The sequence below is a fragment of the Phalangium opilio genome, unplaced genomic scaffold (genome assembly GCF_054372755.1).
Source record: "Phalangium opilio isolate 3A_F unplaced genomic scaffold, DU_Popi_V2 ptg000209l_1, whole genome shotgun sequence".
Classification (NCBI taxonomy): domain Eukaryota; kingdom Metazoa; phylum Arthropoda; class Arachnida; order Opiliones; family Phalangiidae; genus Phalangium; species Phalangium opilio.
The window spans coordinates 2,079,819-2,107,454 of NW_028324217.1; the positions used below are offsets into that span (position 1 = coordinate 2,079,819).

Below are 27,636 nucleotides of genomic sequence, written 5' to 3' on the forward strand. Positions count from 1 at the left end.
TTATAAAATATTATTTTATTTATTGAAAATAGTTTTAGTAGTTTTTTTCTTCAGTCATTTGTATTAAATTTTTACATTTTATCTTCTAGAAGTTTTTGAATTTTTACTTTTTACTAATTATTATTTACTTTAATTACGTATTTTAATTTATTTGTAACTGATATGGTATCAATCAATCAACAAACAACGTTCTCCATTTCTTGAATAGCACCAAGAATATTTGAGATCAAATTAATTTCTTAGCTCGTTTTGTTTATTTATTTATTTATTTATTTATTTATTTATTTTAATTTAAATAAGGCACGTTGCGTCCAGTGATGGTACGGTGTGATTTAGTTTAACAAATGCTGTGATATTTAAAATATTAATTATTATTAATTATTTTTTCTCTTTTTTTAAAACGTAGAAAAAAACATTTTAAATTAAAAATATAGAAAAGAAAATCGCATCTTATTTACATCTTGTAATAGAAACAACAAATTATTTACATGGTGTGATCTATCAATATTTATTTATTTATTTATTTATTTCTGGCCATGTGGTATTGCGATATTGCAGAAGTGAATTATCTCGAAGTGTTTTTCTTTTTTTTTTTTTATTTAAAGATTAATGTCTGTATTTTTTTGTAAATATTTCTATTATTTTCTTTAAGTTGACATATTTAGTGACGTAATTTGGCTGTTGAAAATATTCAGGAACATTAAGTCTATGATGACGTCGTGACGTATTTCCGTTAACTAAGCGAAATATTGTGACGTCATTCAGATGTTTTAAAAATCGGGAGGCTAAAACTTATTTATTTATTTATCATTTAACTTCGCTGTTAATTCACTTCTGATGATAATTATATAATTATAATTTGTAATTAAAATTATTTACTCTAACGCGCACTGATTGGTCCCTTGTATAAGAGCTTTCCTTCTAATTTTCTTCCAATCGCCGATACGCGGCGCGCAAGTGATTCTGGGATTTCCCAATGTTAATCGTCCCATGAATAAAAATTCACCGTGGCCAACTTTGGTCCCGCACTTTAAGGGTCTCTGTAGGACGCCGTAGTGGGCCGTGTTTTCGGTATGGCTACCGTTTTTGTCCTCAAAATGCGCCTCAAATTGGGCGTAAGCCGCCGTTAAGAAGTCACTAGTGGGCGTGGCCGATAATTGAGGGGGATGACCCCCTTTATAGGTCAGTTTAGATGAACGAATGAATACCGGGTTTATGACGTGATCACGTAAAACTTTGCTGGCCTTTATGGTCAACTCTGTGCGGTCGAAATCGACGTTGTGATACAAGGTTGTAACGGTTCCTTTGACAACTGTATAAATAGAATCAACAGCAAATGAGTTGGGTATTTCGTTTCAACACAGATAAATATGAATTGGCCTCGTTAAAACCTTTCATTTGAGTAGTCACACGATATAATTTGATCCGCAAACTTAAGAGATATATTCATTTATACATTGTATAAATAGTTTAAACACGATTAAACCCCAGCTTCTTTATACTCAAATGAAAGCTCTTTTCAAAACAAATACGATGCTGGTGTTTATACACTCATTTACACACGATATGTTTTGCTATACAAACTTAATAAATATATGCTCATTTATACTTTGTATAAATAGTTAAAAAGATAGTGAACCCCAGCTTCTTTATACTCAAATGAAAGCTCTTTTCATAACAAATACGATGGTGCTATTTATACACTCATTTTCCCAAGGTATAAAGTGTATAAATGCAATATAATTTATCGAATTTCCAGATAAGGTCTAGACAAATACGAAGTACTCGTTAGAGAGAAGGGGTGTAGGCAAGGAAGGGGTCGTTTGCTTATAGCGGGCGTGTCAAAAATTTGTCAGATCTGACATGAGTCCGGCAACAGAAGAACTGTAGATAAAGACACCCCGTTGGGAGGTCACGCCTTTCGGCTTATCTGTTAGCTGTCAGATCAGATGCTGGTCTTCTAATTTCGCTTGTCCCAAAAGAGCGTTAGACTCAAGAGGCATAATGGAACTGTCAATCTAGTTAAGTCTTTCTCACTAGGGGACATTTTTTAGCTAAGCCTATTTTCTTCTCTACAGTATGTTGCTTTTAATGAACTTCGATCAAAAGACAGTTAACTTACCAAAGTCGCTCGTGCAGAAATTCTGAAGCATTTCTTCGTCGGAACATGGTCTGCATTCTGTTAAAAAGAGAAAACAGAAATTGTATTAAATTTAAAAATAATAATTTTGCAAAATGAAATTACAAATTTGTATATGAATTATTTGGTTTGAAAAGCAAAATATCCGATTTAAAATTCAAAATTTCAAAATTTGTTTAATTAAGAATTTTATGCAAAATTTGTTTAATTAAGAATTTTATGCAAAATTTGTTTAATTAAGAATTTTATGCAAAATTTGTTTAATTAAGAATTTTATGCAAAATTTGTTTAATTAAGAATTTTATGCAAAATTTGTTTAGTTAAGAATTTTTTTTGCAAAATTTGTTTAGTTAAGAATGTTTTTGTATAATTTGTTTAGTGAAGAATGTTTTTGCATAATTTTTGAAGTTATACATTTTGCAAAATTTGTTTAGTGAAGATTTTTTTGCATAATTTGTTAATTTAAACATATTGAAAAATTTGTTTAGTGAAGATTTTTTTGCATAATTTTTTAATTTAAACATATTGCAAAATTTGTTTAGTGAAGATTTTTTTGCATAATTTGTTAATTTAAACATATTGAAAAATTTGTTTAGTGAAGATTTTTTTGCATAATTTTTTAATTTAAACATATTGCAAAATTTGTTTAGTGAAGATTTTTTTGCATAATTTGTTAATTTAAACATATTGAAAAATTTGTTTAGTGAAGATTTTTTTGCATAATTTTTTAATTTAAACATATTGCAAAATTTGTTTAGTGAAGATTTTTTTGCATAATTTGTTAATTTAAACATATTGCAAAATTTGTTTAGTGAAGATTTTTTTGCTTAATTTGTTTAGTGAAGATTTTTTTGCATAATTTGTTAATTTAAACATTTTGCAAAATTTGTTAATTTAAACATTTTGCAAAATTTGTTAATTTAAACATTTTGCAAAATTTGTTAATTTAAACATTTTGCAAAATTTGTTAATTTAAACAATTTGCAAAATTTTTAATTTAAACAATTTGCAAAAATATTAATTTAAACATTTTGCAAAATTTGTTAAGTTGAAAATTTGGCAAAATATCTTAGGAAGGTATACTATTTTTGCAAAAAAAATTGTAATAATTGTTATACTGCAAATTTTAATAATTCAACCCCCTATACGCGGTTATCATAACACCAGAAATTTTAAAAAACATTTTCTTCATAATTTTAACCCAATTTTTAACCCTTTATTTAAATCAAACCGTTCCATCCAGCATCCATCTTCAAAACAATTTTTCAATAAATAAATAAAAGATATCGGTCACCGCCTGCCTGTCCTGTTCCCATTTCGGCTTATATATTCATTCCACAAACCGTGGAATGAACAATACCACGTGAACTCGTTTATTGGCGTCACAAATCTTGAATCATTTTTTTATTTTCTTATCCCCCCCCTCTCCCCTTCCAATCTTGTTCTTGTTAGAAATTCGGATTGATTTTGAAAGACAGAGAGAGATAGATAGATTCAATACACTATTTTGAACTTGGGATTTGATGATCAAAGCTGCTGCTTCGGGGATATTGGGCGTTACTCTACTATGCTATACTGGGACACGTTTTTTTAATTTTTTTTAAACCGAACTTGTCAGTTTATCAGATTGGAAGTTAAAAAAAAAAAAAAGAATATTTTAAAATTCAATATCCCTATTTTACCCCGTAGGAGATATAAGCACATGATCAGACAAAATAAAAAAATAAAAAGGAATTATTTTTAAAATGGGTTTATTTAGCTTCGACTGTAATTTTTTGATGGTTATGGAATTGTACTTGCTGTTGTTGTTGATGTAGTTGATGTTGTTGTGGTTGCTGTGGTTTTAGGGAGTTTTGTATTATGTGGGAATATAATTTCACATGCATGGAAAATATGGGAAATTCTATACGTTGGAAATACTTGGGGGAAGATATTATTATGGGAATTCTATTTTGAACTGTAAGAGAAATATGGGATATTTAGATATGGAACAAATCTGAGAAATTTCATATGGGAAAATGTCTATGGAACCAATCTGAGAAATTTCACATGTGAAAATGTCTATGGAACCAATCTGAGAAATTTCACATGGGAAAATGTCTATGGAACCAATCTGAGAAATTTCACATGGGAAAATGTCTATGGAACAAAGAAAAACTTACGGTAAAAATGTCTATGGAACAAAGGAAAAATTATGGGAAAACTAAAAATATGAAAGTGCTGAACAAAAAATATTATGGGAACATCTATGGAACAATAAAGAATATGGGAACTATGGAACAATAAAGAATATGGGAACTATGGAACAATTAAAAATATGTGAATATCTCTAGAACAATAAAGATGTGGGAACATCTATGCAAGAATGAAGGATATGGGGAAATCTATGGAACAATAAAGAACATAGGGACATCCATAGAACAATAAAGAATATGGGAAAATCTATGGAACAATAAAGAATATGGGAAAATCTATGGAACAATAAAGAATATAGGGACATCCCTAGAACAATAAAGAATATGGGAAAGTCCACGAAACAATAAAGAACATGGGAACATCTACAGAACAATAAAAAATATGGGAACATCTATGGAACAATTTGCATGAATATGGAAATTAATATTAATTTCTACTTTAAATTCTATAAATTTGAGTGAAACCCATCTACAGAGTACATATCATCAAATTTTGCGTTGGCACAACTTGTTTAGTTAAAATGTCAATTTTGGCGCCGATTTCCTGGCGAGTTTTTTATATCTATTTATTTTTTCTCTCGACGCCTTTAATATCTCATATAAAAATAATCTGGGCTCGAGCAAGCGAGTTATAGGCCTAGGCCTAGAACTTCTTTATTTTTTTTCAATCAAGCGGCAGAGTAGCAGGCAGGCGCGCTTTCTTTAAGGAGGGTCTCGAAATGGAGGCGCAAAAGGAGATACGATTATTTTTTCATTCTACACTTGTCCGATTAGCACCGCCCACCTTAAGAGAACATTTAGTTTTTTTTTTCTTTTTCGCGCGTCTTTTGACAGTCAGTCTAGCGGCTTATCAAGAGATTCAACCGTTTTCTTCGTCCAATTTAGTCCTATTACGACCAAAATTGCAACTGTTACGCTTCGTCTGCTATTTCCTTTTTTTTGGAACAATTTAGGCGTATGTTTCGAGCAAATGTTCAAATATAACATATTTTTTTTCAATTTCAAAGCTTATTTTGCGCGTGTAGATATAAGTGACCGTTATCTTTATAATTAATCACAACAGAATTTCATATTTTTTATTATTTTATTATTTTATAATGATTTATATTTTTCGAAGAATATCAAAATTTTCAGTAAAGAATGGCTACGATACAAAGTTTTCATACAAGGAGGATTTATACCATTTACACACACCAGGAGGCCAAGCTAAGTTGCTGGACAAAGTTCAGACTTACCAACTAGCCACGTCTCCTGTTGTGTGTAAATGGTATCAACCCACCTATAGTCTGAAAACTATGTATATTGAAAATTAGTTTTTATATAAAATAAAATTTGGCCTGTTATACGCAATACGCGCTTCTAAGGTGAGTGCGAAAAGCGTGGATAACCTTTGACCTAAAATATTTATCGATCAAACTGACCGTTTTGGAACACGCGCGTAATAGTAATTTCCTTGGTTTTCAACTCCAGGGTAGTCTAGCAAGATCATGCCTCTACATTGCTAGTCTACAGTCGCGACTTAGGACCCATTTCTAACCTAATCTCTATGGTATATCGCTGTGATCGCATCAGTTGTAAATATAAACAAAGCCAATGACATTGACATTGTCGACCACCCAGCTAGGTTCTATCCACCAAAAGAATATTGTAGGATTTTTGGATTTTGGCTTGCAAAGGAAAGTATGCCGGTAGATGGTGATGCCCTAAGGTATTTTGGGGGGGCCCTTTGTGGTTTGGAACGGTGAATATTAATCCAGGATTAAATAGCGCAGCTAGCTACGTAATCCCGCCAAATATGCAATGCATTATGTAAATAAGACTTGGGATAGATGAATCTTTATCAATCAATAATCAGTGTAGTAACAAACATTCTTAGTTATAGCAGGAATGTTTTACCCCTACTTGGAATTGACAAAAATCCATATTGCCAAATGCTGCGATGTGTGCACGGTAAAAGAGGGTAAGGGCTTACAAGGGAGCCAGCAATCCTATAATTTCTATATATTTTTGAAACTGCCCTATATTATCCTATAATTTCATGAAAGGTCCTATATTATCCTATAATTTCATGAAAGGTCCTATAATATCCCCTATAATTTCATGAAAGGTCCTATAATATCCCCTATAATTTCATGAAAGGTCCTATATTACCCTATAATTTCATGAAAGGTCCTATATTATCCTATAATTTCATGAAAGGTCCTATATTACCCTATAATTTCATGAAAGGTCCTATATTACCCTATAATTTCATGAAAGGTCCTATATTATCCTATAATTTCATGTATAATATTTATGTTTACGACATACTAAACCGTCTACACTTCTCTAGCTTCTTTGACGAGTTTCTTGTTGTGATCTGATATATATTTAAGGTCAGAGGTCGTCTATACAATATCTATCATCATATCCCTCATACAACCCATATAGAAAATTAAACATTTGCCACTTTACTAACACCTGGCTTGACCTTTATATAACCCCCCAAAAAACTATATCAGTTCACCACTTTTAGTTAAATAAAACCACTTTAAAAAAACTAACCTAACTGGACTTTTGGAGAGAGAGATATATAAAAAAACATACCTAACCTTTATACAAAGTTATTCAATATAAAAATATTTGACAATATTATACACCCTACGAAATTTATCTTTTGAAAAAAGAAATCACGAAAACATCTGCGCCGATATTTCAGAGATATCTTGATCACAATATAAACTTATAAACCCACCACGTGGTGTGGGGGAGATTTTCATTATTTACTCTATATAAGAAATCAGTTCAGTCCTATTGTGACTTTGCACCCCTTGGCTGCATGGCGGAGACCCCAAAACTGAACTAGAACCCCAATTTAAGCATTGGGCCTCTAGCTCAAGATTGGAAGCCACCAAATTCATTTTTTTTATTCAATCTTTTACCATAAGTTTATAAGATATGTTCCATCCATAAGTTTGTTAATCTCTGGTAACTTAGAAACTGGAGCTTGTAATTTTGAAGTGATTGAAGTAGGGAGGTCATAGATTCAGGGTAAAGCGACATACGCCGGGTGAGTATGGCGCTGCTGTCAAATTTGGGTAACTTAGTAAGTTCAGACTAAATAGGACCTAGATGGAACTTGGTCCTAGCTGCAAAATTAATTAACCACCACCGAGTGTAGTTAGGACTTCAATTGACTCGCTTAATTGTCGTTCGTCTCCTTCTCGAACTAGTTATCTCGAGCACTGTAAGTCTCTCAGTAGCATTACGAACTCTTATAGGTAGTGCCATTCATACTTATGGAAGGAACATATCACTTATAAACTTATGCTTTTACTTGTTGGTCTGGATTCAGTCTTCTACGGGGGATTATTGAATAACTTTATATTAAAGGTACTTTTTTACATCTTTACCAAGTTAACTTGGCATTGGGTGGTAATACCAATCCATTGGTTAGGTTACTATTGAAAATTGCTTCAGTTTAAGTTAGGTTAGGTAAGGGGAAAGGTTTTCTTGAATAATCCAGGGGAATTACATTGTGTAACATTGAAATTGGAGGAAGATTTTTTTATAGCAGACCGTTTTTTAGACTATGTATAAGATGTTGATGGATTTCTGGAGTGGGATTAGTCATTTATACATTTTATATAAGTTATTTTAGATATTTTGGGGTCATAGGTCAAATGTGAATGTCGCTTAAACACTCTAATCTGTCCGCCCAGGATAGCCCGGCTTCCTTGTGTAAATGATATTAATCCTCCTAGTCTGAGAACTATTAAACCATTGATTCACTTCTACTAACCACTTTCATTAAAGTATAAATAGTATAAATGGTATAAATCAATCAATTCCAATATACACTTTACCGTAGAATTCATAAATAAATAAAAACATGTAATAAAATATAATGTAATCTAACATTGAAAACGGTTCTTCAACCATAAACTTTCAAGGTAAATGTCAACTATATTTATCGACAAAAATATCTATTGCTAAAAAAATATGTTATACAATAATTGCACTTAAAAGTGGCACCGAAAACGTTAATACTTAACCTATAATATCGCCCCCCCCCCCAAAAAGAGAATTTCCCAAAAACACAACAGCTGGTAAGCGGTGAAAAAATTCCTCACCTAAAAACACCCATTTTTAGGGTGCATAAAAAATCAATTCTCAAATTAACGTTTATAAATGTATAATAGACATAATGTCGTAACTTTAATTATAAAATGATAACAGATACGATGTTTTGGCTATGAATACTTGAAAATACAATGTAACCGTTGCAAGACATGTTCTGACGTGTGTATTTTCGGCGCTAATGACTTTCTACTATTAAATGACAGGGTTCGAAATTTAATTGGTTTTGTAATAAAAAAATTATTCGCAGTATGGCGACTTCGAGATATTGAGTTTAATATAATTTTAATTATTATAAAAAGGGTTAATGGTATTTATTTAAGACTAATTACTGTATTTTGGGAAAGTGACAATTAGGGGGATAAGGTATGAAGGTCAGGAGGTCAAGCGTTTTATATAGTATTAACTTAATTGTAATTTAATTTTTTTTTTAAATTTCTTAATTAGGCATATGGCCTTTATTTTAAGTATAGCTTATAGAAAATTTACTTGACTTAAAACTGAAAAGCTGGTATTGTTAGTAATTTTTTAAGTTAGTTCTTAGGATAATTATTAATAACTAATTATTAAGTTTAATCTAATTTAAAGCAATGCTAATTTTTATACGGTATTTTAATTAATTTAATTGGATTCCTTTCATCAGTACCTTTCATTTGAGTACAAACAAGGCGTATTTTCATATTCTACAATATATATTTATACACTATTTTATAAATTGTATAAAATATTGTATAATAACTCAAATTACGCCATTCTGTGAAAAATTCTTATATCCCTTCAACAATATTTTGAGAAGTCTTAAAACTTCATCAAAATTAATATGTAGAGTCCATTTATACAATTTATGCTTTTGTTTAAATTCCAAATATATATATATTTAAACACGAGTATAAATTGTATAAATGAACGCTAGATATTAGTTTCTTTGAAGTTTGAAGACAACCCAAAAAATCGTTGAAAGGTAATTTTAAAAAGGCGGGAAAAAAACCCGAATTATTGCTTCATCATAAGCAAAACGTTAACGTTCGTAATTTTAAAGAAAACGCGCCCTTTTTCGCAATTTCGCGGGAGGTATTTTATGACCTTTGACCTGTCGGCGCGCGCCAGTTAACACCCACGCCAAAGAAATTTCCCTTTTCTGAATTTTTACTTGAGTTTCTCAACGCCCTAAATAATTTCGTCGGCACGAGTTTCGTTGCTATTAAGAAGTTGTGGGCGTTATTCAAGTAATGGTCCGCGGACCCCACTTTTGTAGATTAGTTTTTAGCAATGCAGGGAGTCTACTCTTAGATCTATAGTTAGATGAGGACGTGTAAGAAGGGTTTTTCTTTCTGTTGCATAGGTGTTGCTTTTTTCAATAATTTTGAATGTTTTCAATAACTTTGGGTTTTTTTTTTTTCGGTTGGTAGATCCGGGTTGAAATAAATAGGAGTTGCGTACTTGGTTATATTGGAATTTAACTCAAATTTGAATTAAGTTTGATTTGATTTGAGCTTCTAAATGGTCTAATATTTATAATTTCTGATGATTTTTAAAAGCTATACTTCTAAATTTTCATTTTTAAACGTTACACTTCTAAATTTTGATGTTTTAACCTCAGAACTGTAATCTCCTCGTCAAAACCTTTCATTTAAGTACTTGCAACATATACGTATACCGAAAAGTAATCCATTTATACAAAATTGTATAAATTCACGAAATACTGTATAAATTGGTCCAGCCGAAACCAAAACCCTATACGCTTATATTTTCCCAAGCGACCTTGTATATAATTACTTATTCCATCACAATATATTAAATTACAATCATTTATACTTGTATAAATGCTCGTAAAACCTAATTATACTCCAATTATCGGATATTTAGTTTTCATTTTTCATGTTAGAAATAACAGCCTATAAATTCCGATGAATTAAAGTTAAATTATTCGAATATTTTGCTGCTATACATGCTAAGCCCAAAAAATATGTTCGAAACAAATAACAGCTCCACCCAACGGCAGAAAAAAAATCTCCATTAGCGCATAACACCTAAGACAAAATCGATTCTGTGTATCATCTATAAAAATATCAAAATTATCATTTTTAGGCTTTTAGCAGACGATATTGCTAATTACATAGTAGGTCCCATATGCTTTAGGGCGAATTAGACATATTTTGGGAGTGTTCTATTTCTGTATAGTCGATAGCCGAGGCTTAACGTGTGAGCGTTTGTTAGCGCTCCTACTTTGGAATATCATTATCTCAAAGATGTATTATGTGTTTTCGTTTTTTTTAACAAACTGTATTAAATTAATAAATAACATTAATGTAGACTTTCTTTGAAATTCAGTAGCCTATTAAATTAGTCTAGTTATAGATTCATTTATACTGATACCGATACCGATACCTAGGTACAGGAGGGTGCGGAATTTGTCCGTAAGGCTAGTGTAATTACCGTCTGCTATGCATTTAGAAATCTTATATCGAAAGGAATTTTTCTTTCATTTGAGTTCTCACGTGAACTTCATTTTTAATGAAGATTTTCTTTAATCATTGATTCTTCATGGGTTGGTTTAGAACTTAAGGGGTGTTTTGAAACGCGAGTTTTAATGTTTATCATTCAGTTTATGTTCTATTTATGAATGAAACCAGGCTTTAATGTATTGGTTCAAAACCAGACAATATACATTATTTAATGAAGTATTATAAAAAAATAAATACAGCTAATAGGAATAATTGTGTGGCAATGCTTTTTATCAACGTATCTAGGCGCGGATTTTGTTTTGAAGATCTAGCTAGACTTATCATTAAATATGATGAATTTTACCCTTAGCGAATTAACAATCTATCTTGCTGCATGTTGCACCTTTGCATACGCATGCGTAGGAACTCGAGTTACTACCAACCAATGAAATCACACTGTTAGAATAGAAAGACTCCATCAGAATTATGAGTTCTCAAACCCGGAATACCCATACATTAAACCCGAAATCATAGATATTAATATTAACAAGGGAGATATGGATGGCTACGAAATAATTCCAATTAACTGTATGCATTCCAAATTAATATTATATATTAATTAACACCAAACGCTTGTCAACGTGCGTGTTACAAAGGCATTGTCATTTTAGAATCAAGCCCAGACAAGTAAGCAAACGTTGCGTTTTTTAAAAAACTTTGAAAGACTTTTTAAGAATCCCCCCTAATGGCACCCCAGCTAGTGAGCTATCCAGGAACCCAGCCAACCAATGAAATCGAAATTTTGTGTCTAGGCCTAATTAACGTTAAGAAGAAAAGTCATTTGAAAATTGTCCTTCAGGCTGGAATGAATGATAAACGCCCTTAAGCGCGTGTCGTTCAGCCACTGAGCGTGTGCTTAAGCCGCGTTAATGAGGGACCTAAAAATAATAAAGAATACCCTACCATCCATTCCTCCCCTCCAAGAAGCTATAGCTAATAGCTATCGACCGTTACATTTATTACTAGCAGAGAAACCAACGCTCTTTAGCTTATTTCCTTCCCCGGCGCTAACCAAGAGATAGAATTCACTGCACGTGCGTGGAGAGGGAGGCTAGCCGTCTCGCGCTCTCTGCCTCTAGCGGAGTCACATGATTCTTGGCTGGCGCGAGGGAAATAACACGAGAGACCGGGTAATCTCCCCGTCCCTGTGGTCTTTGCTTCTCTGCTAGAATTAATGAAATAGTCTATAGCATACCAACTTTCCCCTCTATCACTAAGGGGCGTTGGATCAGAGATTTTTTGATCTCGGTGGTGGTAGTAGCAAAGACTTAAGAGAGAGACGCGTGTCCAGGGTTGATAATTTATCAATTGATGGAACATTTTCTTTAAATTATTAAGATCCCCGGGGATTTCGCGAGATTAGATTTTGAAAATAGATATAGCTAAGCTAGCGCTGGATGGGTTTATGTTTGAACTAAAAATTGTTTAATTTTTCGTACTAATTTGGGGTTATCTGGGAAGGTCAAAAGACAAAGTTCAATTTGCGACAAAAATTTTATAGAATGTAGGATTAAGTATTTGTTATCTTTTGATAAGGGACAATTTGGGGTATCATTGGATAAGGGACTACTTTGGGGTATCGTTGGATAAGGGACCATTTTGGGGGCTATCGTTGGATAAGGAACGATTTGTGGGCTATCATTGGATAAAGGATAATTGGACCATCATTGGATAAGGGATAATTTGCTGGCTATTATTGTAATTTGGGCTATTATATTTTCAAGGGATTTTCTTAAACAATTTAAAGAAGAATGAATAAATTAAATTAACAATTACCTTTAAAATCATCATTGTACACTTCCTGTCCGACGACTTGCAAATCGTAACTGAAGGCCGCGACGCGTTTCCGGTACCATTGCGATGACGCGGTTGTACTGTTCTTCCCCTCTTTCTTGAGGATTTCAACGAAAGGTCTATTGTCCGGTTCGGCTTCAACGTATAGCGCGGCACGTCCCCGAATAGACACGAAACACCTGACCAGTTCCAAGGGCCTTGGGTCAGCCCTTCCGGCGTGTAAAAGGTGCAACTTCCGGTCACCTTCCAGATAGATCCGGGCGCCTTCGAACCCAGGTTCAACCCGTATACAGCCCCTGAATTCTTTGGCCGAAGGTTGACCGGAACCCTGTTCTTTTTGACGTTCCCGAAATGCGTTGATTTCGGTAATGACTTCCGCCGGAAGTGACGTCGAAAATGAGGAGGTACTTCCGGTTGTCGTACCGCGATTGAGTTTGAGGAGGAGGCGTAAGGCACCAACTGGGTAGTTCCATTTAATTCGACCTTGATTGCAACGAAGGTACAATGGTCTAACGACCCGTGAGGAACTGGTTGGGTCATCCGTTGGAATGTCCAAGCCACTGTTAGGAGAAAATTAAAAGCATTTATTAATTGAAGTTGACCAAGGCTTATGAAATAATCTTAGAGTTGAATGCAAACTATAACTGAGTTGAATGCAAACTATAACTGAATCCAAGGCTTAATATCTTTATTAAACCCATGCAAACCAATGATAAAATTTATGAAGTAATAACGCTTCAATTCACCTGGAAAAATATGCCTAGGTAGCTTTTCATTGATCATAGAAATAGAAATAAAATTTCACATTAATAATCGACTTAAATTTTTCGCCTAATCTTTTGATTGCCCGACGCGATTCATCCACGAAAATAAAGACGTTAAAATCCAACCCCCGCGTCAACTTAACTTGAATATAATAATCTACCTTAATCTTAAATACTTTGAAATTGAATTGAACAAAAATTTGACAAAGTTATCCTGGAAAAGGATTATAGAAAAAAAAAAATGAAAAAATAAAGACCATTTTACTTCCAATATTTTTTGGGATATTTGGCAGATGAAAAGAAGTTGCCCGTTCAAAATAACCTAATCCACCTACAATGGTCACCGCCGACGTACCACGCGTTCCTTGCTTCAATCTCTTTTTTAGAATCATGTCACGCGTAAAGACGTGGGCCAAATCCCCCCCCCCCCCAAAAAAATGCTCTATTTGCAAAGCAAAAATGTTCGAATTTCCAAAGGGGTTACTATAAATTTGGTATTGTTACCATTTCAAAACCCCCTTCGATTGTCAAAAAATTCAGAGGTTTCAAGTTGAAGTATTTTTCCGCTTTTGGTTTTTCTTCTCCTGTAGAAGTCTATAATTTGAAGTAATGGCTATACAGGGTGTTACAAAAAGGGAGGACCGAAGTGGCTACATGTACTTAAGTCCTGTAATTTTTGTCTGGAACACCCTGTACATGTTAACTCGAGATCTTTTTGATTTGGTTTGGTTTGGCTGTCTTTCAGTATTGTCCACCACTTTATGGTAGGGTTTACGGTTGGGTCTTTGAGAACGGTCCCTTTTGTCCAGTCCGAAATGGGTCGTTTTGGCGAGTTTTTACTTGTCTGTTGGGTTGTTTACTAGATTTTATTTTTCTTTTGCTGGTTTATTTGACCCATCCATTTTTGTGTTCGCCACATTTTGTTCGAATTTGAATTTGAATGCTTTTTCATATGAAATCTGATAAGAATTTCAATTTTTCTTTCTTTGTAGATTCCAGTCTGAGTAAAATACTCCAGAATTGCAATAAGAATGCGTCAACACTACTCAACATTGGGGTTTTTTTGGACTCAACTAGAACTTCCAATTGAGTGAGTCTTGAATTTTAAATTATTTTGATTTTGGGCTTTTTTGTATTTTGTCCATTTGCTTTGTTACTTTGTTACTAAGAATTTTTTGGAGGAATTTCGCTTCGATAATTTGGGTATGATGTGCTTAGGGACGATAATTGTAGGATCGTATCGCTACCATTATTATATCTAGTTTTAAACATCGATAACTTTTTAAAGAGGTGTTTTTGGATAAGGTTAAGACATCGATAACTTTGGGGAAACGATTCCGATATTGGGGTAAGACATCGATAAATTTTATCGAAACGATTCAAATATCAACGACAAAGACATCGATAACTTTAGGGAAACGATTCCGATATCGGGGTAAGACATCGATAAATTTTATCAAAACTATTCAAATATCATCGACTAAGACATCGATAACTTTAGGGAAACGATTCCGATATCGGGGTAAGACATCGATAAATTTTATCAAAACTATTCAAATATCAGCGACAAAGACATCGATAACTTTAGGGAAATGATTCCGATATTGGGTAAAAATATCGATAACTTTCGAACGATTCCGATATTGGGTAAAAATATCGATAACTTTCGAACGATTCCGATATAGGGTAAAAAATATCGATAACTTTGGTGAAAAAATTTCGTAGTCGGAGACAAAACATCGATAACTGTGGGGAAACGATTCATCGGAGTAAATAACATCGATAACTGTAGAACTATTAAGTAATACGAAAAACCAATAACAACACCATTCTTAATCTACCAATTGATAAAAATTTTAATTGACTAATTAACATTAAACCAACAAATCTACCGTTAATTAAAATCAAACGATACATATTTTCCACGCTAAATATCGAATACGTCCTGTATTAGAGCAAACATAATATTAGAAAAGAAACCCACAGCTAAAGCATTTAAACAATCGTGTAAAAAAACACGTATGTACAAATCCGTGCTCACTACTTGGTGGTTGTATTTAATGTCGGCGTATCTAAGCGCATCTCGAATGGCACCACGTAGGTTGTTACCACTAATTGAAATGCTAAACATTTTGGACACGGTTGGTAATTCACCTTAGCTAAAGAGCGTGTTTAAACAAATAGCCCGACCCGTATTGTTTTAAAAATTACCGTCCCGTGCTGCGGTCCAAGTATCTTGTCTTTACAAATAAGTAACCCTATACTACGCATGATCAGTCAACCGTGTCCGATTCCGACACACGACCATCCATGTCCCGATCAAATCACGCATTGTCGCGCGCCCGCCATGCCACGCCCACTCTTTACACGCTAAATTAGCAACATCTTTCGCGCATGCGTAGGTAACGTGGTTTTTTTTTGTATTTGTTTATATACACGTGAATTTATTCATAGTTTACCAGGAAATTAATTGTTTTATTATTCTGTGATGAATTTTTATCCATGAATTTGTTAATTTGAAATTTTAATGATTTTGCCTTGGAATTTATGGAATCTTGCCTTTTTCAATATTTTTTATGGCAAGTTTTAATTTTACGCAGATTTCTTCCATAATAATTTGCACATTTTTAAACTCCTGGACCTTTCCATGAGCTTTAGGTTTATTTTTAAAGTTCATGACTTTTCCAACTTTCACGAAGTTTAGATCAGATATTAGTCTAATTTTAATCTCTAATGACGTTTCCATGAGATTTTATTCTATTTTTAAACTTCATGAAATTTCCATGAGATTTTGTAACTTAATAATAATTACTGAACCGAACAGAATACACTACAAGCTGTTCAGTACACCTGTTATAGATAGCGCAGTTGGAATTGCACTGGCAACACTTATATTTAAACACTATATATTCAAAGTAAAGTTTACAAAATTCATAATAACATAATATAACACATTAATGTTAAAAATATAAAACTGGTTTTTTATAAAGAAAGATTTTTCTAAGGAAGAGTATGGCACCTCTTATCACAAACTAAAATAAAATTTGCGTTAAGCGTTTAACAGCTTTTCAACTTAACTTCATACTAAACCGTACGCTATTTTCCCAGTATAATTAAACAGGTTATCTACTAAGGCACCTCACATACAGTAACGCTATCAACTTGAGTTGAAAATTAAACATTACTGGCCTCTGGCGCCAAGTTAAACCCGGATTTTTTTATTTTTGCCCTACGGTTTATGGGAGTGTAGATTATGCTAATTTAACTTGAAAGCGCTATGAAAATGCCTTGATTTAAGGCGATATTACTGTTTTAATATCAGGTTAACAAGACGGAATGATCACAGCCGATTTTTATCTCGGAAATACTTAGGCCCGGACTAAAATTTACTTACGTATATAAGTTGGGGTGTTTAGGCAAAATTTTTCCTCAAATTTTTTTATTTTTAAATCTTAATATTTATAATATGCAAATCTCGAGCAGGTTGATGATATGGGTCTGGGGTTTTCCATAGTGAAATTCTACTTATTTATCTGTAGGGTTCTATGGTTTTGAAAAATAATTATGCGCGGTATTAAAATTATGGGTTATTTCTGTGTTTCTCGACTTATTTTATGTTTACCCAATTTTGTATGTAGAATTGCGAAATTGGGTTGTTTTTGGGGGTTTTTTTACACGTAAATTGCAAAATATGATGTAAATTAGCATTTTGGTCAATCAGAAGTGTATAGAACGTGGTTTTTCTATAAAAACACATTTTATGCTATAAAAACACATTTTCTCCTATAAAAACACATTTTTTGCCATAAAAACACATTTTCTCCTATAAAAACACATTTTTTGCCATAAAAACACATTTTCTCCTCTTTAAAAACACATTTTCTCCTATTTAAAAACACATTTTTTGCCATAAAAACACATTTTTTGCCATAAAAACACATTTTCTCCTATAAAAACACGTCTTTTCCATTAAATACACATTTTCTCCTATAAAAACACATGGTTTTTTTCTCCTATAAAATCCTATAATTCCTGGAGTTTTTTCATAAAAATATTAATCAGTAACATTTAAATTAAACATTTAATTGTATTAAAATTTGAAATTCAAAATGCATCAAATCAAAGTCTGTAGCTAAGCAAAAACAAATCACGTTGAAATTTGACCCGACCTTCAATTCCAAAAAAAAAACCCAAAAAAAACAACAAATGGTCCAAATTTTTTCTCTAAACAATAAAACAACCATAAATCAACCAATAAATCTTCACCCGAACATTTTTTTTTAGAAATAAAAAAAAAATAAACCTCTTAGGCATTTAAAAAAGAAAAAAAAACCTGTTGCTTCGGTCAAAATCAAGAAGTTTAACTTTTAAGCTCTCAACAGTATTACCATAGATCCAAAGCCAAAGAGGCCAACAAAGTTCAAAGTAGATTTTTCATACGAATTTCACCTGCCAAACATCTCTGTCTACCACCACTCTCTAAGTCTACCTGTAGCTAAGTTAGAACTGTAGAGAAAGTTTTAACTTTTTTCTTACTTTTCTTTTTTTTTTGGATTTTTAAAAGAGCGAAAGGAAAACCTAAAGGTAAAAGAGAGAGATAAAAGCACCCTCCCCTTTTTTGCCCGGGACTTTTTAATCACGGTGCACCATCGTTTTTACCTGGGGTCAAAGGTTGCCAGCGTTTTAGCGTTTTACTCGGCACACCAGAAAATATATATTTTTTTCTATTTTTTTATTATTATTATTATATTTTGCGTTTCAGATCGTCTGGATTAATACAATATTGTCTTGGGTTTAGTATTAGTTGTAACATGATTTCAGATTTTTGATATTTTGCTAAGCCTAACGTGACAAGGCTTAGAGTTGATGCAACTCGGAAATGTACGCTTTAAAGGGTTTGTTTATTTATAGGAAATATTTTAGAAGTTAAGCCTTGTTTGAATTTTGAAAATGCATTTAGGCTTTGGAAAGTTTTATAATAGCTAAGCCTTGTTTTAATTTTGAAAATGCATTTAGGCAATGCTTATCTAGGTAACGGTGTTAGGCTTAGCGCAAAAGTTTGAATTATTTAAGAAGTTAAGCCTTGTTTCAATTTTGAAAATGCATTGCATTTAGGCCCGGGAAGGTTAGGAAAGATTTATGAAAGAGCTAAGCCTTGTTTTAATTTTGAAAATGCATTTAGGCAATGCTTATCTAGGTAACGGTGTTAGGCTTAGCGCATAGTTTGAATTGTTTAAGTATTGCTCGTTTAGATTTAATAGCTAGGCCTAGTTTGAATATATTTTTTAAATGCATTTAGGCCTAATAAGGTAACAGTTAGGCTTAGTAAAGTTTGAATAATAAGTCTATTTGAAGCCATGAACCAAGGCTTAAAACCACCTAATATTTTTATATATACAAAAAGAGGCCGCTCTCTCTCTTTCTCTCTGACTTTCTTAAGTGATTTATTTCTTTCTTCATCTCTCCTTGCCCGTCTTAATTTCGCGGTAAAACTCGTAAAAAGCCGCTCTGTCAACGACCAATCAAAGTCCTTGAATTCCTCCCCCCTTTCAATCCCACCACCCTGTAAAAGTTCTATTAAAATTTGGAGTTATGTTATTTCGTACCACCCACTACAAGTCAAGGCTGTTTTCTGATCCCCGGGCCAATTGCAATTTTGCAAAGCCTTCTATGCATGCCATACCAAGGCTTAGGGTTGAAATTGGGTCTAATGGAATACGATAAGCCTTGGCAAAGGAAGAAGAGAGAAAACATTTCTTGTTGTCAATTTTAGTTTTCTCAGAAAATAAGAAATGAAGTTTAATTCATTTTTAATGCGTTTTGATTGGCAAGGCTTAAGGGGGAAATGTTTTATTGGGTTTAATGAGTGTCGAAATATACGTTAGGCCTAATGGAAGAATTTAGGCTTAGCTCTGTAATGCGAAGAAGGCAGTTTTTGGCAATTATTTACAATTTCACGTCACGTTTGTCAACAACTAAACTTAGAAGTAAATAAGCAGATATTGCTAACGTTGGTTTTATCCAAGATAACACCTCTAAATTTAGGCCTAATGTTAAGCCTAACTGGCGCGAATCTATCTATCAGACTTTTGTTTTAAGCAAAGTGGTCCACAAGTTCGTGGTATGTTATTTACAACAAGTTAAAAGCTTTTAAAAGCCGACGACCCCTCGCGAATTGTTTACTATAGTAGTATAGTTCAAGAACCAACCAAGGCTTAAGGTTTTTAGGCCTAACTCAGAATCTTATAGACAAAACTGCGTCAAATCAACACCAGCCTCTCTCGTCTGTCTCTGAGGCAGACGACGCTAAAAATAACAAAGTGTGTTTATGTATGCTTATAGCACCCACCTCAAGAACGAACCCCAACCCCCAGTTCGTAAGTTACGCTGCTTTTAGATATAAAGAAAGACATAATTTGAAGTATTGTACATGAGTGGGATGCGTGGATGGTTTGTTCTATGGGGAATCAACTGAATTTTGAGTGAATTGAAAATGTTAAATGTAACTTCTTGTATGATCTGCCCTTAGATTTTGATTGAGCCCCCACAAGGGATGCACCATTGCACACCCTAACCCACAAGTTACTGATGAACATTGGAGAAGTGTTTATAATTGGATGACCCCTTAAGAGGTATTGAAAGACAATGATTTCTAATTTAATTAACGGGGTTATCCAATCATAAACACTTCTCCAATGTTTATGATGTAACTTGTGGGTTAGGGAGTGCAATGGTGCATCCCTTGTGGGGGCTCAATCAAAATCTAAGGGCTGCTCATAGAAGTTACGTAACACATTTCATCGATTCACTCAAAATTGATCTACAAATAAAACCCAATCTTGACTCTTTTTAGGCTTATGGTTTAATTTAAAATATTCAATATTTTGTAAGCTCTCTAATCCCAAAAATAACAATCTAGTGACAGACCAACGACAGACCATCCCGGGCATTAAACCCCCAAATATGTTAGGAGTGGACCTAGCTTGTATAATATCCCATAATGCATTGCACACTTTCCAATTGAATCATGGGATAGCTTCCATAGAGTGGGTTGTCGTGGGACCTTTGATGGATGCTATGCAGAATGTGGCAGCGGGGTTTTTGGGGTTTTTTTTGGTTTCTAGCAGAGTTAAGCTTAAAGTGTTTGGTTGATGATGATATCCAGATGTCGCCACTGACTATTAGCCCTATTTCACCCCCCTCTATTGGAATGAATATGGTAGGCAGGCGCCCTATGCTAGTGTCATATTTCCCAGACGCGAACATTTTTCAAGCTGAACTATGCATGCCTGGCTCTAGTTTAATGTTGATGTAAAAAGCTTTACGGACATAGCTCGTTCTAAAAAAAATGTTTTAACTATTCGCGGTTTAAGTTTGAGCATGCGCGAGAATTTTTTGAGCGATAAGGGCATCTGTCTGACTTTAACTATGTAAATATCTGTGGTAAAGTTGAGTGAAGTGTCACTTCTCTGTTCTTATGGTTTTTTTTATATTCTATGAAGTGAAAGAACATGTGTGTTTTAGAAATTAAAGATTAAATTTTTTTTAAAAAAATAGAAATTTAGAAAAAAATAGAGGTTAAATTAGAAAAAATAGGAATTAATTTAGAGAAAAATTAGAAATTTATTTAGCAAAAATTAGAAATTAATTTAGAAAAAATTAGAAATTAAATTAGAAAAAATTAGAAATTAAATTAGAAAAAATTAGAAATTAAATTAGAAAAAATTAGAAATTAAATTAGAAAAAATTAGAAATTAAATTAGAAAAAAATAGAAAAAATTAGAAAAAATTAGAAATTAAATTAGAAAAAAATTAGAAATTAATTTAGAAAAAATTAGAAATTAATTTATAAAAAAATTAGAAATTAATTTAGAAAAAAATTAGAAATTAATTTAGAAAAAAATTAGAAATTAATTTAGAAAAAAATTAGAAATTAATTTAGAAAAAAATTAGAAATTAATTTAGAAAAAAATTAGAAATTAATTTAGAAAAAAATTAGAAATTAATTTAGAAAATATTAAAAATTAATTAAGAAATGTAAGTTAAATTTGAGAAAATTAGAAATTAAGTATTAGTAATTAAAAAGAAAAGGTCTGAACCTAAAATTCTTAAATCTCTACCATTAAAAAAAATTAAAAATTGAAAAGCAAACCCCACCTAAAAATTTTAATTACCCATTCCGTAGACCGTAGATCCACTTAAAAAGACATTAAATTATTTTAACATCATAGAAAAAAATATATAAACTTATAAAACTTGTTTTAGATAGACAACCAACCTCGTTTAAAACTCAACAGCCTTTTTTCCCAGTAAATATATTTGTCAAAAATAGCTAAGCAAAATTTTCCTGGTTAGAAACGTAGCCTAGGAACTTAGGAACCATCCTGAGTAAATTTTTTCTTTAAAATAATTTATGGGCTGTAAAAAAAGGCTTAGGAAATAAACTGCTAGGACTAGAAAAGCAAAATGGGTTTTCTTTGTATTAAAACTCGAGCTTTTGAAAAGCCCAAAAAATAAATAAAAAATAGGCTGTTATCTTCATCAAGATTCACTATGTCTTGGACTGGTATATATGAACTGTACATCTATACCATAAACCAGTACTGGTTTCCCTTGGAAAGTTGAAATATCATATTTAAGAAAACCAAAAATTCTAGACTTGGTTCAATTTATTTTTTTTTAAAGGGAGGTTGAAATGGGAAACCAAGTGATTTTTTTTAAATAATTATTTTAAAATTAAATTCCATAAATTATTTTAAAATTAAATTCCGTGAATTATTTTAAAATTAAATTCCGTGAATTATTTTAAAATTAAATTCCGTGAAATATTTTAAAATTAAATTCCGTGAATTATTTTAAAATTAAATTCCGTGAATTATTTTAATATTAAAATTAAATTCCATGAATTATTTTAAAATTAAAATTAAATTCCATGAATTATTTTAAAATTAAAATTAAATTCCATGAATTATTTTAAAATTAAAATTAAATTCCATGAATTATTTTAAAATTAAAGTTATTTTAACGAGATTTCATTGGATAATTTGAAATTGGCACCCACGACCAATCGCGTGTTATTGTTACCTTCTTGCTAACAAAATTAAATTCTTTAGGTTAATTCGGTTTGCTCATGCGTACTCGCGTATGATTAGTATTAATTCATTTACGACTTTTTAATTTTCCCTGTTATACCACGAGGGGGCAGTAACTACGTTTTTCGTTGACTTATAAGCAATTATACTAACTCATTTTCTGATATTAATATTTGCCTTTGGTCATGCAAAAATACCTTCAAGATAGTATTATCCTTTAAGGGTTAGTAACAGGTTTGTACGTGGTGTAAAGTTACCTTGAAATTTAAGAATTTTTTGAATTGAGGTTTCGTAAAATTTCAGAATGGCGTATCTCTCTTCTGTTATGACCCCAAAAAGATTTTTTGAGGGTAATAACTGAGTATGATAATGTATAATAAAAATTGTACAACAGAATATTCGGTTTTAAAGGGATTTTACATAAAGTTACTACAACTAAATTGAAAATCAAAACATTAAAATTACAGCTAATTTTCATTTCTCAACGTATTGTGGGAGGAGCTAGACTGATCATTATATATGACGAATTTTACCTTGCTAATAATATATCTCGCTGCGCATGCCTGATATCACGTTGCTACCAACCAACCAATGAAACCACAGTTAGAAAGACGCCATCAGAATTACGAGTAAATTATCAAACCCGGCCCACAACAAAACCCGCATAGAAATCAATTAAAATGGAACATAATAATTCCTAGTAGCTTTATGCATTCCCGATTAAATAAACAAATAAACAACCAATAATAAATATTTCAATTAAACAGTTTTCCCCAAATTAATTAATACTTAATTTAACATTGAAAAGAATAAATTAAAACACAATAGCCCAATTAAATAACAATTTTGATATCCCATAAAAACCATTAATAATAAAAAAAATAAAAAAATAAACCCCAATTCAACATCAGCTGATCAAAAAACGTGATATATCTAAAGCTTTAAAGAGAAAAAAATAACGAAAAACAAAACGACCAACCCAATTACAAAAGACTATTAAAAGAAGAAAAAAACCTTAAGTAACGGGCCCCCAAAAAGATCATGATATATCACGAAATGAAAAATATATCTTTCCCCCGCCACTAGCGCTAGTGGGCGTTTAAGCAAGCTTTTACGTTAAGGTTAGGGTACCATCCGTGCATTGCAAAAGCGCCCCCTTTCTTTTGAATTTTTCATTTTTTCCCCCTATAGGGGGATTTTTAGTTTATAATAGTGGCGAGCTTCGGCGGCCCTCAGCGAAGCTCTATCTATCTGGAGTGACTGCCAAGGCTTAGCAGTTAGGAACTCATTATCATTTTAGTATCGTATCCTCCGCTAGGTGGTGTTCCGGTTGGTTCTTTAATGATAGGTTCGCTATCCTATGTATGTAACCCCGGCTATTTAAGCGTTAAGTTTAGCTATAGTTTTGGCTGGTCTTTTGAAATTTGAAGGTTTTTTTTATATTATATTATATTTAAGAAAGGATGGTTCGACTCAGTTTTTTTGAAAAGTATGCTTGCCACCTATGTTTTTAGCTTAGGAATTGTATATACGCATGCAGTTTTAATTTTTTTTATGTGCTGGATGTTATGGGGAAAGAGTTGGCGCGAATTTTATGGTTTTTAGGCTTAGAAGTTTAAGTGTTTTTCGGAGGAGGTAATGTTTGGTAGGCTGTATGTATCTCGAGTTAACTTTATGCGCAATGAAGATGCGCGCGATATCTATTGTTATTATTATAAGTCGTGCAAAGCTCTTAGCAGACGATAATTTTACTTGTTAAGTATTGGAAGATGTAGTTAGAAAGGCTTAGTTAAAACCAATCGATTTGAATAGCCATTTTGATTTCCCCGTTCAATTTGAATTGAAGTCCTGCAAAGGCTTAAGATACTTTGCAAATACTAGCAGACGATAATTTTCGATGTTAACTATTGGAAGATGTAGTTTGAAAGGCTTAAAGTCAGAGAAGCATCAAATATACTTGTGCAACCATTTTAATTCTAACCTATATTTGAATTCAAGTCGTACAAAGGCTTAAGATTCTTTATGGCCCCTAGCAGACGATAAAATTAGTGTTTACCGTGAACTAATTGATCGTAAATTTAGCCTTTAACTAAGCAAACAACGTCATGACGCCTAGCAGACGATAATATTCATCCTTAGTTCTTTACTGTCATCTGCTGTTAAGTTACAAAGGCTTAACTATATTTTAAAATAATTTTTCGCGTTACCCTCAAACGAGCGAGCCAGCCAGCCGTCCCTTTCAACCCAATACTATTTCAGTCCTAACAAATAAAAGTTTTTGCAAAACGAAAAATGCAAAAAGAAATCTTACAACTAACCTAACCTAACGAAACTTGATGGTGGTAGTGGTGGTCATTTACCGTAGCCGTAACCGTAAGGGGGCGCTTTCAAAAATCGGATATAATCCCTACCCTATTCCCAGACTTGAACTGGGGGGGACGCTTAAGTTGACGGGGACCCACCAGTCCATTTTAGGGGGCGACTTAAGCTCAGTCGCCGCGTTTCTATTGTAATAGTTTTCCCCTGGGGATTTAATAATAGTACCCCCACAATTCGATCTCTGCGAAGAACGCCATCTATTGTTCGCCCGTTTCTCTAGCCAAGGTTTTTATATAAAAAAACATGAACCCAGAACTCACGAGATTTTAGCAAGATTTCATTTTTGGGTTGGACATTAGATATAAATATGGGGTTTTCTATAAGGTTACAGTGTTGAATTTACGAGGTTATGTTCGACCCCTTTAAGTTAACTGATCTCGTGAGTCACAATTATTTCCCCCTGAGGTGCAGCCCCCTCTGAATTCCCCCTTAGAGGAGAAATAATAAACAAGTTGTTAACGTTATACTACGTTTCGTATGTCTATGAGCCTTCGGTGGCTTCGGGCATAGAACCGTTTTATTTTCAGAAAACCTTCAGGGCAAAATTTGAAGTATTTTTCCTGATCTTGTTTGGTAACAAATGTGTTGTGATTTTTATGGTCTTTTGAGACAGTTTTTCTAGTACCGGGGTTTGAACTTTTATTTTAAATAAAATATATATTATCTTTAAAATTTTTACAAGAATTTTTTTTATTTTTTTATTTCAACCTCAATTTTGTGGAAGGTTTAGAAAATTTAATACCGATGCCGATACTGATTGCGTTATCTTTCCAAATTTCCAAATTGAATTCTAGTTTTGTAACCCGATACGTTTTTTTTGAAAAATTATTATTATGGTATTTTTCTTTTAGTTTTCAAAGTTGAATGTTCTACTTTTTAAAGTTTCAAATAATACTTATTAATTTTGTGTTATTTGAATTCCGATATCGGGTTACAACTGGTTTTCACTCTGGGAAAATTTAATTTAACTTAATTTAACCCTTCGTTATAATTGAATTAATTTTGTAAGTGTTCATGATTGAAATTTAATTCCGAGTATGGAGGGAAAACTACTACACTATAGGAGGATTATACTAAAGGTCGGGGTAAACTACTGCAGTTTAGGAGGATTATACTAAAGGTTGGGGGAAAACTACTATACTGTAGGAGGATTATACTACAGGTCAGGGAAAACTACTACACTATAGGAGGGTTATACTATGGGACGGGGTAAACTACTACATTATAGGGGGATTATGCTACAGGTTATGGAAAACTACTAAACTATAGGGGGATTATACTACAGTTTATAGAAAACTTCTAAACTATATGGGGATTATACTACAGTTCAGGGAAAAGTACCACACTATAAAAGGATTATACTACAGTTCATGGAAAAGTACCACACTATAGGTGGATTATACTACAGGTCTGGAAAGGCTACTACACAATAGGAGGATTATACTATAGGACGGGGGAAAGCCTACTACACTATAGGAGGATTATACTACAGGTCAGGGAAAACTACTACACTATAGGAGGATTATACTACATGTCACGGAAAACTACTACACTATAGGAGGATTATACTACAGGTCATGGAAACCTACTATATATAGGACGGTTTTAAAACATGGACAAATTGAGAATTTAGAAACGGACCACAAAGGTCAGGTCTTAAAGAAAAATTCCACATCACCTCGAGTTTGGAGGGAAAAAATACTACATTATAGAAGAATAATACTACAGGTTTGTCATGGGTCATAGAAAACCCGTACAAAATGCGCCCTAAATAAACGTCAACGAAAATCTTGAAAAGTCCGTGAAATTTAAACTGAAACTTTTGTAACAACTCGAATACCTAAACTAAACTGAGCAGAACTACTCCAAATTAAACCACTTGGTACGCAACTATAGTAGAACCCCAACCCCGGTCTGGCAAGCAATCAAATATCAACCAATAAATAAACCAATAAAATGAATCTCACCTTCCGGTCCAATCACAGGCATCTCTAGCTTGAATTACAGTCAAACAGAAAAACAAAGTTATAACAAAGATGAATGGATAAATCTTCTTCTTCCAATTAGTAAAGTCCGTCGTCGTTGTCGTCGTAGTCTTCCGGTTGCTATGACAGTTCCTTGAGTTCGACCCCTGGCCCGTGTACGGGATAACGCAATCATCCATCCCATTTGGAGGTCCGCTAAACCCGTCGTCTCCTCAAAATTGCCTGCCTGAGCTCAAAGAGACCGTACCATCATCACTCCATGGATGGACAAAACTCAATATAGTGTCACGTGACCACCGCTAAATATAACAGTACATGTGATCGTACTCGGAGTGGTGGTTGATACTTTCTCAAATCCTTAAGCAGGATGTGGCCCTTTTTCTCATTTATTCCAGTTAAACGTAACGTCACTCGCAGTTATCGTCATCTTCCTGGATTGTGTACTGTTTTTCCGCGTCTAACAACGCTGTCGCGAATTTTAAACCGAAAACTTATGTTAATTGCGATTAAAGTTAAGTTAACGCGACGGATCTTCAATGTAGACTTCGTTTTGGGTTTAATCCATGAGGTATTATCAGTAGCAAATGCAGGATAGATTAACACAACTTAAGTTGTACGGACTATGACGAAGAGATGCACCGTCGCGTTCCGCACCAATGGGTGA

At 32.9% G+C, this 27,636-nt stretch overlaps 1 protein-coding gene across 1 annotated transcript; it reads right to left on the reverse strand.

Moving 5' to 3' along the window:
* On the reverse strand, positions 1-27,636 carry LOC149618308 (meteorin-like protein). Its single transcript, XM_089855718.1, has 4 exons — positions 26,955-27,636; positions 12,735-13,312; positions 2,123-2,179; positions 1-1,312 (listed from the first exon to the last, which is right to left on the reverse strand). The coding sequence occupies exons 1-4, from the start codon at positions 27,149-27,151 to the stop codon at positions 876-878; spliced, it is 1,269 nt and encodes a 422-aa protein (XP_089711844.1). The 5' UTR covers positions 27,152-27,636; the 3' UTR covers positions 1-875.

Excerpts from the sequence above, each read along its gene's own strand:
- LOC149618308 (XM_089855718.1), bottom strand. The coding sequence starts at position 27,151 with ATGGATGATTGCGTTATCCCGTACACGGGCCAGGGGTCGAACTCAAGG. Across the intron at positions 13,313-26,954 it reads GCCTGTGATTGGACCGGAAG|TGGCTTGGACATTCCAACGG; the intron begins GTGAGATTCATT and ends TTCTCCTAACAG. Across the intron at positions 1,313-2,122 it reads TTTCTGCACGAGCGACTTTG|TTGTCAAAGGAACCGTTACA; the intron begins GTAAGTTAACTG and ends CTATTTATACAG.